The sequence below is a fragment of the Martes martes genome, assembly GCF_963455335.1.
Source record: "Martes martes genome assembly, chromosome: 2".
Lineage (NCBI taxonomy): Eukaryota > Metazoa > Chordata > Mammalia > Carnivora > Mustelidae > Martes > Martes martes.
In genome coordinates this window covers 70795756-70812253 of record NC_137889.1, presented here as the reverse complement: position 1 = coordinate 70812253, position 16498 = coordinate 70795756, and the positions used below count along the sequence as shown (strand labels likewise).

At 38.5% G+C, this 16498-nt stretch overlaps 1 protein-coding gene across 1 annotated transcript in view; it reads right to left on the bottom strand.

Annotated features, from left to right (window-relative positions):
* Positions 1 to 16498, bottom strand: part of SH3RF1 (SH3 domain containing ring finger 1) — a 185371-nt gene that overhangs the window by 37297 nt on the left and 131576 nt on the right. The window contains exon 5 of the mRNA XM_080831119.1: positions 2076 to 2378. Coding sequence (XP_080687245.1) covers positions 2076 to 2378 — 303 coding nt within the window. The remainder of the gene's footprint in view (positions 1 to 2075; positions 2379 to 16498) is intronic.

Here is a 16498-nt window from a genome sequence, read left to right as displayed (position 1 = left end):
TGGGCTGGAGAAGCCAGCAGCATTTGAAACATCTCCCATCAGCTTCTTGAAATAACTTCTCCCTGAGGCAACACATTACCACCTAAAACAGAATGTATTCGAATCTGGGAGGAGGAGTGGAATAGTTGAAAGGAAAACTGTTTTAATGGAACACAGAAAGAGCTTTGTTTCCTAAGCTACTCCAACCAAAACAAAAATAGCTCTATTTTTCTAGTCTTCATTCCCAGCTCTGGTGTGGCAGTGTCAGACATGCTCACACCTGACGGCAGAGTTCTCTACAAAAGATATAAATGCTAGGTTTATCCTCCTTTCTCTTTTAATTTTCTCTAATGCCCAAAGCTTACCATCTATTCTTTTAAAGCTATTCTTATTCTGAGTTGCCACTGTTCTTACCAGAAACTTACCTTTTAACAAAACATCATTGTGCAAATGTTGCTGGGTCACAAAATAAAAACCTCAGTCAAATGATTCAGTTTTCTTATAGTGAATGGCATGGTTACTAGCCACCTCAGTCAGAACCTTATTCAAAAATCCTTTGAACCTTTCCAGAGTAACCTCACTTGGTATTTCTTACTCCAACCTATAATCCATGTTTATTTTTTACATAGGTTTAATCAGTTACATGTAAAAAGTAACATAGTTCTCTCTACCCATTTTTCAAGAGACTCATTCATTCAATAAATATTTACTGAGTGTTTATCATATATCTGACACTTGGGATATATTGGTGAACAAAAAAAGACCTTTCCCCTCACCACACTTATGTTCCCAGTGGGCTATGTCTGTGTCTCCTAGTTCTCTCATAAGATCAAAAGCTTCGTTTCCCCACCACCGAAAAAACACCAACAAACCACAATCCCATTCAGAAAATGAATGCATTTAACTCACAACATGCAGGATGAATCTAAGGGAGCAGGGTCAAATAAATGAGCCTGAGAGAAAATAATTTTTAATAAAAATGGCAAGGAATACCAAACACCATGTCGTAAATGTTTATTCTACGATCCAAAACAGGCATTTTAATTAACTGTAAACTTTCTGAGGACCAGGACTATATGTGTTTCTCTGCTTCTGTAAAGGAAAATAATTGATTTTTGTGTTTTGTTTTGTTTTTTTTTTTTAAAAAAACGCAGCTATAAATATATAAATATATAATATAAAGTAGAATGTAAAATCTGCATGAATTTTAAAAACTAAATACAAGACTTGAAAGAAACTTCTCCCACTGTGACAGGCGCTTTGGACAGGGCTCTTTGACCTTTGGATTGAGGAAAAATATAGCCGTCATCTAATTGGATAATTACAGCCGTCCTGTGACTTAGGCAGAGCTACTTTAGTGGGCTCACTGTGCAGTCCAGAATTAAGGCCTAACACACGGAAGTCCTATACTCCATTATCACAATATACATGGTGCCTATAAGGGTCTAGTAATCGGGCACCAAATAAATGCCTGCTGACTGAATGCATGTTTCCAATCATCTTCTGTGTTCTCATTAACACAAGAACAATGTGGGGCTATTTCTTAAGACAGCCCAAAGCCTTGATGAACTAATGAGATTTTTTTAAAAACTAGGCTAATTTCTAATTTAAATTAAATGTTTTTTCATGTCGTCTCTCTCTCTTTTTTTTTTCCCTATAACTCTTACTGGGAAGCCTAAAAACCAGGGTAAGTCACACACATGCAGGCAACTGTCAACTTTGAGTTTCAACTGTAGCATCTGCAGTTTGGATGAAGATAAAAATTTTAGTTGGCAAGCTCTCCCAAAGCAACACTGAGCAGTTGCCTGAAACTTAGTATTATTTAAAACATTTTGTCGTTTCCGATCCTTTTCTTTGAAAATGACTGAGTAGTTTGGGGTTAGTTTTCTCTTCTCCATTTTTCTACCTACAGAATGAAGAAAGGCTTTACTTCCCAGGAAAGCTACTATTCTCCGCAACACGCCCCCCCCTTTTTTTAAGGAAAGCTATTCTCTTTGGAAGGCAAAAATAAGTAGTATTTTTCAGCTAGTAAACAAACATGCTTGTGGGTAGATCACTTTGTGCCCAAGCTCTTCTCACACTTTTATAAGATTTACCTGAGAAGGGGCACTGCAGGAAAGCCCAGACAGCTCACTGATGCGTGCAGCAGCTGTGGGGTTACTGGAGCTGATGAGGACAGGAGGGCTGATCTCCATGGAGTGGCGGTTCTGGGATGCTTGGGAGGACTTGCTGGCCATGGTGAGAGACGTAAAGGAGTGGCGCTTTTTGGTGTTCTTCTTGGTGTCAGAGTGCTTTGGGGCATTGCTGCTCTGGGCTGCTGCCGAGGTACATTCTCCAGCATCCACTCCTGGCACAGGAGGCTTATCCCATTCTATCAGCTGCTTAGCAGCCGAGTTAAACTGCAAACCAAGAAATCGACACAGGACAGTTATACAATTCTCAAGGACTCACTGAGATTTATTTTCAATCAGCTTTTATCCAAAATTGGAACATCACCACTTTAGAGTTTGCATGTGCAAGTACACCTTTATTTCCACATTAGCTGTCTTTTCTCTCAATACTGGGATTTCATTATATTTGTCACCAATAGATGTTAAAATTAGAATAAACCATTCTAATTCAAGACCAAAAAGGTAAAAAAAATTCCCCAAGAATTTTCAGAATACCTAATTTTAAAATTTGCCCATAACAAATGAAGATTTGTTTCAGCTCACTGGTGAAATCTAAAGAAGAACAGTTAAGAAAGGGTACATTTGTCTGACTGAATCCTCTATTGCCTGATAATGGCCGGGTATTTGCTCAGAGCACAAGTGAACATCGAAGGGGCAACTTTGGGGTCTGGTATAAATGGGCAAGACAACAAAGATGAAACCAATACAGGTTAACTCATGTACCGCCACATAAATTAACCTGCTGCTTCCATGAATTTTGAGAGAAGTTCACAAAAAAGTTGGTAGACATTCTTGATATGATTTTCATGTCACTGCATCGATTCTTTTCATTTGTGCTTACAGTTTAAAATCATAATGGGGTAAAACATGAAATCCAAGTCCTGTTGGCAAGCTAACTTGTCTATTTGAAAACTTTTCTGACTATAAAGGGTCCAAGGCGTCAAAAGCTGTGCACCGGGCTGGTAATACCAGCAAGAAAGGAAGGAACACAAGATCTGTTTTCCCTGAGGTATAATAAAACGTTTCCAGAAAGCTGCAATAATAAACTATACAGAACTTACCTAGATACTACAGTAAAATAGGAAATCACTGAGCACTTAGTTTAACCTCTCATAAAAAAATTAAGATGAAAAATAATAGACTTCTTAAAAAGGTAATATAGGTAAATATTAAGGATAATAGGGATTTTCTCATTTCAGCTTTGCACGGTCAGCACTTCACAAATGCTGATCATCAAATGCTATTTTCCACCCACCTAAATGGTTAGGACCATGTCTCCTTACCCTGTTGATGAGAACGTCCTAATCAAAGAATGGAAATCCTGTCAGTCAATATTTAACAAAGTGAACTTGCTCAGGCACAACCAGGCACTCACAAAGCTGTACTAATTGCAGCTCCGTAGCCAGGGCTTCTACTGATGATTGCAAATTGATTAACAATTTGTTCCTGTGGCTCCTCAGGGACTTGAATTCATCTGGCTTGTCTGATCTACAATTACTAGGGAACATCTTTTTCAAACATGAGCACACATGTCCTTCAAACTTTAGGATTTTTTTCCACATGATAAACTTTCAAGAATAATAGGCAGTAATGCGACCATTAACACCTACCAATGCCTGAACTATCAATGGAGAAAGAGGATCATAACTGTGTGTTATGTGTTCAGGAATGAAGAAATGAGGTACTATTAAAGGGTGGCCTTATTATAACATTATAATGGCCTCTGACCAAGAGACTACCTTCGTCTAGCCATCTCATCATCTGGTGGTCCCTGAGAAAATCAGATGGCCAAAGGAAGAAATGTTATTGTTTTACTATTACGGTAAGAGTGGCCCAGACTTCAGCAATGCCAGAAGAAAAAAAGTGTCAGAAAATGCCTTCTAGGGGCACCTGGGTGGCTCAGTGGGTTAAGCCTCTGCCTTCGGCTCAGGTCATGATCCCAGGGTTCTGGGATCGAGCCCCACATCGGGCTCTCTGCTCAGCAGGGAGCCTGCTTCTCCCTTCCTATCTGCCTGCCTCTCTGCCTACTTGTGATTTCTCTCTCTGTCAAATAAAAAATTAAATAATTTAAAAAAAAAAAAAAGAAAATGCCTTCTAATATAAACTCATCTAGATCCCAAGGCACAAATCCTCAAAGCGTGACTGAATCTCTATGCTGGAATCTGACCAATTAACTGGACCTTCATGTTGCGCTGAGTTAAGAAGTAAGGGAAGGAACTGAGAAGACTTCCTCCTCATGAAGGCCAAATATAGGAATTGAAAAAACTATCACATCTACTTTATACCTTAGTTAAATTAATCCTGGGATCAAAAAAAAAAAATTAATCCTGGGATCAAATCATTGGTTCCATTAGTGATGTCTGCTTTGAAATAGTCTGAAATATTACCATAGTCTAGTCCTGTTCATATGTAGCCAAGTGTCAGTTACAGTTAATACTGTATTAAAATTTTAGGTTTCTGTATGCTGTGTTCTAGAATAAACATAAGAAATAAAGTATTGTTCCCTATATTTCCAGTTGTTTTTCTCATTATAAAAATATTGGGTGCTTCCCCTATATCTTTTTCTGTATCATATATTTTCCATCAAAATAAATACACATTGACCACATGTTAGGTGCTACATAATGTGTTAGGTGCTAGAGATCTACACATGCAGACAAATGGCTCCTGGTCCTCAAGGAGCTTATAAACAGACATATAATTAACACATGCACTCTCAGTATTTTCCTGTCTTCCTTCTTTTATTCAGCCATACGCTTTCTGCGATTTATCCATACGGTTCTATGATTCAGTCTTTTTTTTTAAGTGCATGTAATATTCCATTGTGCAGATACACTACAATTTATTTATGCATTCTACTGTTGATTTATATTTGGGGTCCCCTTCCTTTCCCTTCTCTCCCCTTTCCTTCTCTTTCTCCTTCCTTCCTTCCTATAGATTCTGGCTCTTAAGAGCAATGCTGCTGGGGTGCCTGGGTGGCTCAGTCAGTTAACCGTCTGCCTTCAGTTAAGGTCATGATCTTGGGGTCCTGGGATCGAGCCCCACATCGGGCTCTCAACTCAGCAGTGAGTTTGCTTCTCCCTCTCCCTCTGCCCCTCCCCTTGCTTGCGTTTTCTCTCTCTGTCAGATTACTACTAATAATAATAATTATTTAAAAAATAACAATGCTGGCATGAATAATCTTGTATTTTTTGGTGGACATAAGCAGTCATCTGGATACTGGATATATGTTTAGGAGTTGAACTGCTGGGCAACACAGTTGGCATGTCTATAAAAATAAATTTACATGCAGAAGTAAGTGCATACAAGTAGACACATTGTGGTATGGTAGGAACCAGTGAATAGTGGACCAAAGACAACAGTTCTGGTCCTCATCCATAAAATGAGGAAGTTGGAGTCCATGATCTTTTTTGTCTCTTTCAGTTCTCCACATGTGTAATGTATTATCTCACTTTAAACAGATATAATTCACTTTTCTATTTCACATCTTTCATTTCTATTCCTCTAAATCACCTATTATATTTCCCCCGCATTTCATTTTTACACACAGGCAGTCATATTTGTTAGCGGAAAGCTGCCATAATTTAAAATTACTTTGGACTTCTGAAGCAGTAGAGGTTAGTACTAAAAAATGCTATCTTGCTGCCTTTATAAGTCCCAAAGAAAATAACAAAGTCAAGACTATTTGGTGGAGGCATTAAATAAATTGGGCAGAAACCTAAAGAGACTTTTATTGTAAGTGTAACTTAACCTTCAGTAACAACAGGAAAGCAAGGATCTGATGGCTTTTAATGGAATTTTGATAACATTCATTTATGAATGTTTGTTTACGTGTAGGCTTTCTGTGACATTTATCTAACCATGACCTTTAGTTTAGGAGTGCACACATCACCTGCAAAATAAATTTGTATCCTAATATACCTTCCTCCAAGCATTTGGTAAGGAATATCTGATGAGACCCAAGTTGCCTCCAAGGCAAAATTCAGTACACTAGAGCTAAAGCAGGGCAAATGAAATTTGTTAATCTCTTAAAACTGTAATGTCCATTTTTGGTAAATTCTAAAATATAGATGGAGTATTATGAGAAGTATAAATAAGTATGAGAAAGGAAATACTGACAAAATGCTGATAATAACAAGGCAGCTGAAGAAATATCAAAATAATCTGTATGCATATATCTGTGTTTTTGCTAAAGAGAATATAACCTTTTTAAAAGATGGAACTTACATTTTTTAAAAAGAGAAAAAGTTAATGAAAACTAAGTTGAATAGTCACTATTTGATATGAAGCTTTACAGATGAATCAGTCTAGTTTTTGACCTCCAGAGAACATAAACAGTAGGTCTGAGACATGAGAGACAAGTGATCAAATGAAATAATTACACACAGGGGTCAGATCAGGCTTCTGAAATAGAAAATAATGGTGCGTAACTGCCTTTATACAAACTGGTCAGGAAGACCTTTCTGCTGAGTTTTAGGCTGCACTCCACCATCTCCCACACACAAAGGGATGGAGGAAGAGTACAAAGCAAAGGGAGGGTAGGGGTCACCTTGACTGGAGCACAGCAATGAAAAGAGGAGCGTAGGGAAGGATAAGCAGATAGGGCTGGATCGTAGAGAAACTTGTCATGGGAAGGCCTCAGTTCAGGTTTTATTCTTAGGGCCAAGGGAAACCTATGAAGAGCGGGCTTGTTACTAGAATAGGAAGGATCCTATTCTAATTCACAACCCACTAAAGTGTCCCTTGAACATAACAGGTTTTTGAAGAAAGGCAAATAAACTTTTAAAAACATATTATAAAAGTAATGTATGTTTGTTACTTTTATAAAGGAAATAGTATAGAATAATATGAAGAAAAAAGTGAAAAGCCTCAACTAGTTTCCCACATCTGTCTCCCTTCAACTCATTTCCCAGATGTATCTAAGCTTAACAGTTTAGAACAGTCTTTCATATATTTTCTATGTAGACATTGTTAAATGTGCATCTATTTTATTAATTTTTAACACAAATGAAACCAAGTACCATATACTACTCTTTACTATAACCGTATCTCATGAACATCGTTCTGTATCAATAGAGACAGATTGATAGCATGGTATTTCATTATATAGAGATGTCTTCATTTAATATATCTTGGCATGCTTGTGCAGGCATATCCACAGGGTGAACTCCCAGACGTGAACTTGTTAGATCAAAGCATAGGCTTAAACACTCTTGAAGGATATTGCCAAACTGTGCTCCAAAAAGGTGTCAATTTTGCTATTCAAAATAGTACTAGAAGTCCTAGCCTCAGCAATCAGACAACAAAAAGAAATTAAAGGCATCCAAATCGGCAAAGAAGAAGTCAAACTATCACTCTTTGCAGATGATATGATACTATATGTGGAAAACCCCCAAGACTCCACTCCAAAACTGCTAGAACTTATACAGGAATTGAGTAAAGTGTCAGGATATAAAATCAATGCACAGAAATCAGTTGCATTTCTCTACACCAACAACAAGATAGAAGAAAGAGATATTAAGGAGTCAATCCCATTTACAGTTGCACCCAAAACCATAAGATACCTAGGAATAAACCTAACCGAAGAGGCAAAGAATCTATACTCGGAAAACTATAAAGTACTCATGAAAGAAATTAAGGAAGACACAAAGAAATGGAAAAATGTTCCATGCTCATGAATTGGAAGAACAAATATTGTGAAAATGTCTATGCTACGTAAAGCAATCCACACATTTAATGCAATCCATTCAATCAAAATCCCATCCATTTTTTTCAAAGAAATGGAACAAATAATCCTAAAATTTATATGGAACCAGAAAAGACCTCGAATAGCCAAAGGAATATTGAAAAAAGAAAGCCAAAGTTGGTGGCATCACAATTCCGGACTTCAAGCTCTATTACAAAGCTGTCATCCTCAAGACAATATGGTACTGGCACAAAAACAGACACATAGATCAATGGAACAGAAGAGAGAGCCCAGAAATAGACCCTCAACTCTATGGTCAACTAATTTTTGACAAAGCAGGAAAGAATGTCCAATGGAAAAAAGACAGCCTCTTCAACAAATGGTGTTGGGAAAATTGGACAGCCACATGCAGAAGAATGAAACTGGACCATTTCCTTACACCACACACAAAAATAGACTCAAAATGGATGAAGGACATCAACGTGAGAAAGGAATCCATCAAAATCCTGAGGAGAACACAGGCAGCAACCTCTTCGACCTTGGCCGCAGCAACGTCTTCCTAGGAACATCGCCAAAGGCAAGGGAAGCAAGGGCAAAAATGAACTATTGGGATTTCATCAAGATCGAAAACTTTTCCACAGCAAAGGAAACAGTTAACAAAACCAAAAGATAACTGACGGAATGGAAGAAGGTATTCGCAAATGACATATCAGATAAAGGGCTAGTATTCAAAATCTATAAAGAGCTTAGCAAACTCAACACCCAAAGAACAAATAATCCAATCAAGAAATGGGCAGAGGACATGAACAGACATTTCTGCAAAGACGACATCCAGATGGCCAACAGACACATGAAAAAGTGCTCCACATACTCCGCATCAGGGAAATACAAATCAAAACCACAATGAGATATCACCTCACACCAGTCAGAATGGCTAAAATTAACAAGTCAGGAAATGACAGATGCTGGCGAGGATGCGGAGAGAGGGGAACCCTCCTACACTCTTGGTGGGAATGCAAACTAGTGCAACCACTCTGGAAAACAGCGAGGAGTTTCCTCAAAAGGTTGAAAATAGAGCTTCCCTATGACCCTGCAATTGCACTACTGGGTATTTACCCTAAAGATACAAATGTAGTGATCCGAAGGGGCACGTGCACCCAAATGTTTATAGCAGCAATGTCCACAATAGCCAAACTATGGAAAGAACCTAGATGTCCATCAACAGATGAATGGATAAAGATGTGGTGTGTATATACACACACACACACACACACACACACACACACACACACACACACACACACAATGGAATATTATGCAGCCATCAAAAGAAATGAAATCTTGCCATTTGCGATGACATGGATGGAACTAGAGGGTATTATGCTTAGCAAAATAAGTCAACTGGAGAAAGACAACTATCATATGATCTCCCTGATATGAGGAAGCGGAGATGCAACGTGGGGGGTTTGGGGGGTTGAAAAAGAATAAATGAAACAAGATGGGATGGGGAGGGAGACAAACCATAAGAGACTCTTAATCTCACAAAACAAACTGAGGGTTGCTGGGGGGAGGGGGTCGGGAGAGGGTGGTGGGGTTATGGACATTGGGGAGGGTATGTGCTATGGTGAGTGCTGTGAAGTGTGTAAACCTGGTGATTCACAGACCTTTACCCTTGGGGCTAATAATACATTACATGTTTATAAAACAATTTAAAATTTTTTTTAAAAAGGTGTCAATTTTCATCACCTCCAACAGTGTATTTTTTATTGCAATATATTTGACAAAAAACATTGTGCAAATTGAAGGTATACCTACAACAGTCTACTAAAAAGTCTATTTCCCCACACTGTGAACAGTATTAGGTATTATCAATCATTTAAAAATATTAGTTGGAGAGGGAACAAACTATATTATACTGTTTTAGTTTGTATTTCTCTATTTGTTAATGAGATTAAACATCTACTTTTTTTTTCTAGGACTTGCTTATTACCACACTTTAGCATTTTTCTGTTGGGTTTCTAGTATTTTTCTTATAGCTCTATAACTTTTCTTCATATATTACACAAAACATTCTTTAATATAATGTGTGTATGTGTGTGTATATATATATGTATACATATATATATACACATATGTGTATATAATATATATGTATATATATCCATCAAATTAGAAATATTGTTCCAATTTGCTAACTTGATACGTTTGTTATATATACCTTTTTATTTTTGTGCCAAATTTATCAATCTTTTCCATTATGTCATCTCAACTTACCATGCTTTATTTATTTACTTTTTAAAAGATTTTATTTTTTTAAACATTTTATTTATTGATTTTTTTTTTTTTAGAAAGAGTGGGGGTACATATGTGAGTGAGGGGTGGGGGGGCAGAGGGAGAGAGAGAATCTCGAGCAGGCTCCACAACTAGCATGGAGCCCAATGCGGGGCTTGATCTTCCAACCCTGAGATCATGACCTGAGCTGAAATCAAGAGTCAGATGCTGAACTGACTGAGCCACCCAGGTCATGATTCCAAGGTCTTGGGATAGAGCCCCTGCATTGGGCTCCCTGCTTAACAGGAAGACTGCTTCCTCTCCCACTCCCACTGCTTGTGTTCCCTCTCTCACTGTGTCTTTCTCTGTCAAATAAATAAATAAAATCTTGAAGAAAAAAAAAGAAAAAGCAACCTCAGATATCTGAAATTGTTGAATAATGAGTCATTTCTGAAAATTAACCTTTTAGGTGTTAGAATTTGAAAAGCTGTCATTATTCTTGACGAGAAATCAAAATGTCCTAAACACTTTTTAAGCAAAGCTTGTAATAACAGTGATCCTGTACTAGTATTAGGAAAACTAGTATTATAGCTGCTGTAAGGCTACTGCAGGGCAGAAGGGTGGGGCAGCAATGGACAGCAGAATAGAGACCACAATTCACTTCTCAATTACTGGCTGTGTGTCCCTCAACAAGACATTTACCTAGTTTAAAAGAGGGGGAAAAATTAAATTATGATTTTAGCTATAAGAATGTTTATTATGTAGTCAAAAAAACTGATGATTAGTAGTACTATAATAATGTAGAGGATGGCAAAAGCATGTGTGTAGTATCATTAAAGTATAAGGGGAAAAAATGGAAAGATATTTATTCAAATTATATGTGATGGGACTAAGGGTTATTTGTTTCCTTTCAAACTTTTCCACAATGTGATTATACTACTGAAATAAAATCATTAAAAATATTCTTTATGTAAGATGTGGCTCCCAAGGAACACAGGAAAACATTAAATAATCCACATACATAAATATACTCTTAGCATGCGCCAGATCTGTAACAGTGCAAACTGAGTATCACAGAAGTTCGAAACAAGGAGGAGGCTGTTCTGTTCTGTTTTATTTCTGCATAGGAGAATTAGAAAAGAAGGACTTCAAGAGAAATGACAGTATTCATCTGGACCTTGAAGAAAAGAGTGAACTTTCTACAGATAGTTGGACAAAGAAATATCCCAGATGAGCTGTAATGGCAGCAATTCGAAGGTATGTTTTCCAGGAATGATTAGTATATGAACTTAGCTAGGGCTCTGGTATGTCTAGGGGGATATGGCCAGGCTAAGGAATTTGAGAGTTCCATAGGGAATCACTGTGAATGTTAGACACCAGTTGGTCATTATCCTCTGTCTCTGATGAAGGCACTACAGGTGACATGCATTTTTATGTTCTACTCTGAGCTACGCAGAGTACTGGAAACCGTCCATTTATGCAGTGAGAATTCAATAAACATTAACTGATCTTTAGAATCTCAGCTCCCTGAGTGTTCTCCCGATAGAAAGCAAATAGGAAACTCAAATTAGAAATCGGCTACCGGGGCACCTGGGTGGCTCAGTGGGTTAAGCCTGTGCCTTCAGCTCAGGTCATGATCCCAGGGTCCTGGGATTGAGCCCCAAATCGGGCTCTCTGCTCAGCAGGGAGCCTGCTTCCCCCTGCCTCTCTCTGCCTGCCTCCCTGCCTACTTGTGATCTCTCTCTCTCTGTGTCAAATAAATACATAAAGTCTTTAAAAAGAAAGAAAGAAAGAAAGAAAGAAAGAAAGAAAGAAAGAGGCTACTGAATAACAGATGGAGCACAAACTGTCTTAAATAAAGAAAGTTCTTTACCTAATTTAAAGGCCTCCTTGTCAGACTGAATCTAGTCAAGTTGCTTCTAGCCATCTATATTAAGTAGTTCTTCCTGGAGTCCAGGGGAGACCCTCTTATGCCCTTAGAAATTCAGAAACCAGTGCTCATTTTTTCCTCTATCACTGTGGCAGAACAAAAGGCAACAATTATTTGTATCAAGTTGGTAACATTCAGAAGATAAGAACACATGCACTATGAAACAGAACCCACAGTGCTAAAACACACACACACACTCCAGTGTGTTCTGTTATCAGAATTAAAAATTAAAAGCGTGGAAGAAACATCAAAACAAAGCAGGTATTGCTAAGAGAGCAATTTAAAATGGAGCCAGGAGGCCATTAAGGAAGCAAGGCTTATGCATGTCCCCACCTGAAAGAAAAGATGAACTTTAAAATACACGTCACTGCCAAACTATAAGCATCCTGGAACACAGGCTGCAACTCTGCTGTTTCAAGAGAAATGAACTTTTTTCTCGTACTTACAAATGGACTTTTTGCTTAGTGATAGCCTTTAGCAACTAATCATGTGGAGATAAGAATAGCTTCAGCTTTTCAGCATCAATCATAATTTTTTGACAATTTTTGAGGCTCTCCTGGAAATCCTCACTTCGCCTTTAAAAGCCCTCTTCTTTTCTCCCCATTTCAAAACACATTTTCCATTCCTGCTCAAATCTGTGTCTCTCGAATTACAATTCTCAAACACAAAATAAAAGCCTCTGGTTTGCCCTTCAGTCTTGCAGCATTTCTCATTTGACATAGCATGGTGTCAGAAGTGGGATTCAAAGTGACTGCTGTCGCTAGGTAGTTGTGGATTCACGTAAGGGTCCTACAAGAGTCCACTGTGTTCTGTTATCTCCTCAGTGTTTTTCCGCTGCAGTAGTAGTCCTCTTGGTCCAGAACCTCCCAACTCAGTTGAGGTTCAGGCTCTGTTTGGGTGTCCTGTGTTGCCAGCTTTTCTAAGATTTCCTGTTTTGTCTTTGGTGAGTATACTCCTTGTTAAAATGGGAAAATGGGTAGTTCATTCTCTAAAGAGAAAGCTACTAATCAGTCTCCTTCTGGAAGTCCTGTGGACTTTACGTATAAAACTATCGGCCTTTGTCCTGCAAACATTTGTCATGCTGACCAGTTATTACTCAGGATAACTTACAATTGATAACTTACAATTGGCCCACTGGAGCTCTTCTGAAATTCCTAAATTGGGTTATCTGTGCAGCCAATTGAAAGAGGTTGTAAGACAAAACAGCTTAAGTGGGAAGCTTATTTTCATTGATATTTCAAGGTCTCTAAATGCACAAGTACTTCCAAAATTGCTTTCCTGCAGAATGCTAACTTGAAATTAATCAAGGTTAATCTGAGCTGTCTCAGAGACATACTAAAGTGGAGAAGTCTTTCAAAGGCTCATCTGTTGTCTTTGCTTGTATTCCCTCTGCTCCTCCTCCTGCTTGCCCACCACCTCTTTATCCTTCACTAGCTGAACTTCCTTGCAATAATGACTCAGATCCTGAGCCACCAGCCTTTGCCACTCCCTTTAAGGTTAAATCTAATGAAGGTGGTTCAGGGACCCCTCTCTGTGACCTCTACTCCTTAGACAAAACTAGAACTCTGAGCTATTACTAAAGAGTTCCTGGATCCTAAATAGAATCCTGTAAGTTTTGTGAAGGAAATTAACCTAGTGATCCAAACTTATCAACAAGGTTACTTCAATCTTTACCAACTGATTCCCATGCTCATTGGTGAAGGTAGAGCTAAAGAATGGATGGACATAGTAAATTAGCAAAATCCTTTTGAGAATTTCAATAAGTGGGGAGCAACTGACCAATCGAATGTTCTCAAACTAGCAAAAAAAACCCACAAAACTTTAATAAGATTCCTAAACCTTTTCCTAAAACTATTGATTGGAAAAAGATCTAACAGTGTACTCAAAACCTGATGAAGATGTTTATGATTAATCTCCCTGAAAGAATCTAAAAACTACATTCTTTTTTTTTTTTTAAGATTTTATTTATTTATTTGACAGAGAGAGAGAGATCACAAGTAAGCGGAGAGGCAGGCAGAGAGAGAGAGAGGAGGAAGCAGGCTCCCCGCTGAGCAGAGAGCCCGATGTGGGGCTTGATCCTAGGACTCTGGGACCATGACCTGAGCCGAAGGCAGAGGCTTTAACCCACCAAGCCACACAGGTGCCCCTAAAAACTACATTCTTATCTAGATTCAACTAAATATGAAATATCCACCCTTTTTAACTCAACCTTCCTAAACAGGTTCAATAAATAACTAAGTAAGCACACTTGTTTAACCTAAGCAGCTTAACTGAGCCACTACAGATCCTCACAGTCTAGTCAGCCTGCCTGAACAATTAGCCAATTAATCCAAAGAAAAAATAAGAAAAAAGCCATCTAAGTTTTAAGTACCCAGATTCAAGCCACCCAAATAATGAGCTTACAAACACAACACTTAACAACCAAACTTGCCTTCCAAAATCTACCAGGCAAACCATCCCTTAAAGGGGTTTGCCACTACTGAGCCCAGACACTCGGAAAAGTTTTGTTTACCATGTAAGAGGCTCCTATAAGACCAATAGCCTCTGAAACCATAATTCCTCCCAGGGATTCCAACCTAAATACTCCCAACAACAGGGATGCTCCAAGGATCAAAAGGAAATTTTCCACATGTTTTTGACTAACTCCTGGGGAAAACAGACTTGACCACTACGAATGAGGTAACTAAAGCTCTAACAGACACTGGAGCTACACTCAGTCCTCAACCCCACCAGCTTCATCTTTCCCCTTTCTCAGAGTACTGAAACTATATAAATGCTGGGTGCTTCTAGTCAATCCATGACTGTTTCCAAATTCCTCCCTATCTCCTTGCAACATGGGCCCACTCAAGGAACTCATCAATTCCTTTTAGTTCCCTCTGCCCCTATTCACCTACTAGGACAAGATTTCCTGAGGCATACAAAGCTCACGTTTCTTTTTCTCAAGAGGGTTTTTACTTCTTCAACCCCCAACTGACAATCCTCAAGCAGACTTGTCCAGAGCTATCCTAGTCTCCTTAGGCACTGTAACTGAGCCAAATCCCTTCTTAGGTTCCTTCTACCTGAATTATGGTCTAAAAATGCAATTAATATTGACTGCATGCACTGTGTACTACAAAAAAAATAAATTTATGAAAATAAGCCCCTACCTAATGTTAACCAATTAAATGCAGAGGCTATTCAAGAAATTTAAGCCCATTACTGAAGAATATATTAAGCAAAGTCTCATTGTTTGTCATACAAGTCCTTGAAACATTCCTATCCTGTCCACGGAAAGGGACTGAGGTTTATACAAGATCTGAGAGCACTAAGCAACACAGTTATACCTCTACACCCATTGTGCCTAATCCTCCCACCTTGCTCTAAGCCGTATCACCAGAAAGTAAATTCTTTACAGTTATATATTTCCGTAGTGCCCTTTTCAGTATTCCTATCAATTCTAGAAGCCAGCTCCTATTTGCTTCCATTTGGGAGGACAACAATACACTTGGACAGTAATGTCTCAGGGTTACACTGGGGGTCCCACCTACTTTTCTCAAATCTTAAAGGCAGATATCACCAATAAAGAGTTCCCATATCAGTCCTCCCTTCTACAATATGTACATGACTCCTCCTGTGTTCAACTTCTGAAGAGACATCTCTCAAAAACAGTCTCCACCTCCTTCAAGAACTAGCAAAAAGGGGACAAAATTATCTAAAGAAAAACTTCAAGTCTGTAAATCCCAAATTAAGTATATGGGACATCTGATCACTAACCATAGCCTTCTCTGTATCCCAACAGAATTCAAGCTATCTTGACCTTTCCAAAGACAACTCAGTGGATTCTTAGGGTTGGCAGGATACTGTAGAAATTATATCCTAAATTTCTCTGCTATGGCTCAGTCTCGATATTCCCTTCATAAGCTGACCAAGCAGACACCTTTACATGGGTAGCAGGATCACAGAAAGCCTTTAATAAGATAAAGAGCAGCCTACACAACCTTCCTGCCCTGGGACATCCTAACTATTATTACACTTCTTCCTTTTGGTTCATACAAGAGAGAGAAATGCAGTGGGCACTTTAATCCAATGACATGGAAGCCAGCACTGGCTCACTGGGTACTATAGCCAATGATTAGACCCAGTGGCCAAAGGTTTCCTTTCATGTATGCAAGCAATTACTGCCACTACCAACCTTTTGCCACACATAGAAGAAACAGTAGTTCACCACTGACTACATATACCTCCCTGGGTGGAAGTCCTGCTTTAAATCCCATCACACTTAACATCTAACTACAAGCCGATTAACCTCCTATGAAATTCTTTTACTATCCCCTTCAAATGTTACTATTGCTCACTACAATACACAAAACACTGCTATTCTTCTTCCTTTGTATACACATGAACTTCCATGATTGATGTTGGCAGACCAACTGCTGACTCCTTGACCTGATTTACAGGAAACCCCTCTTGAAAATACTGAAT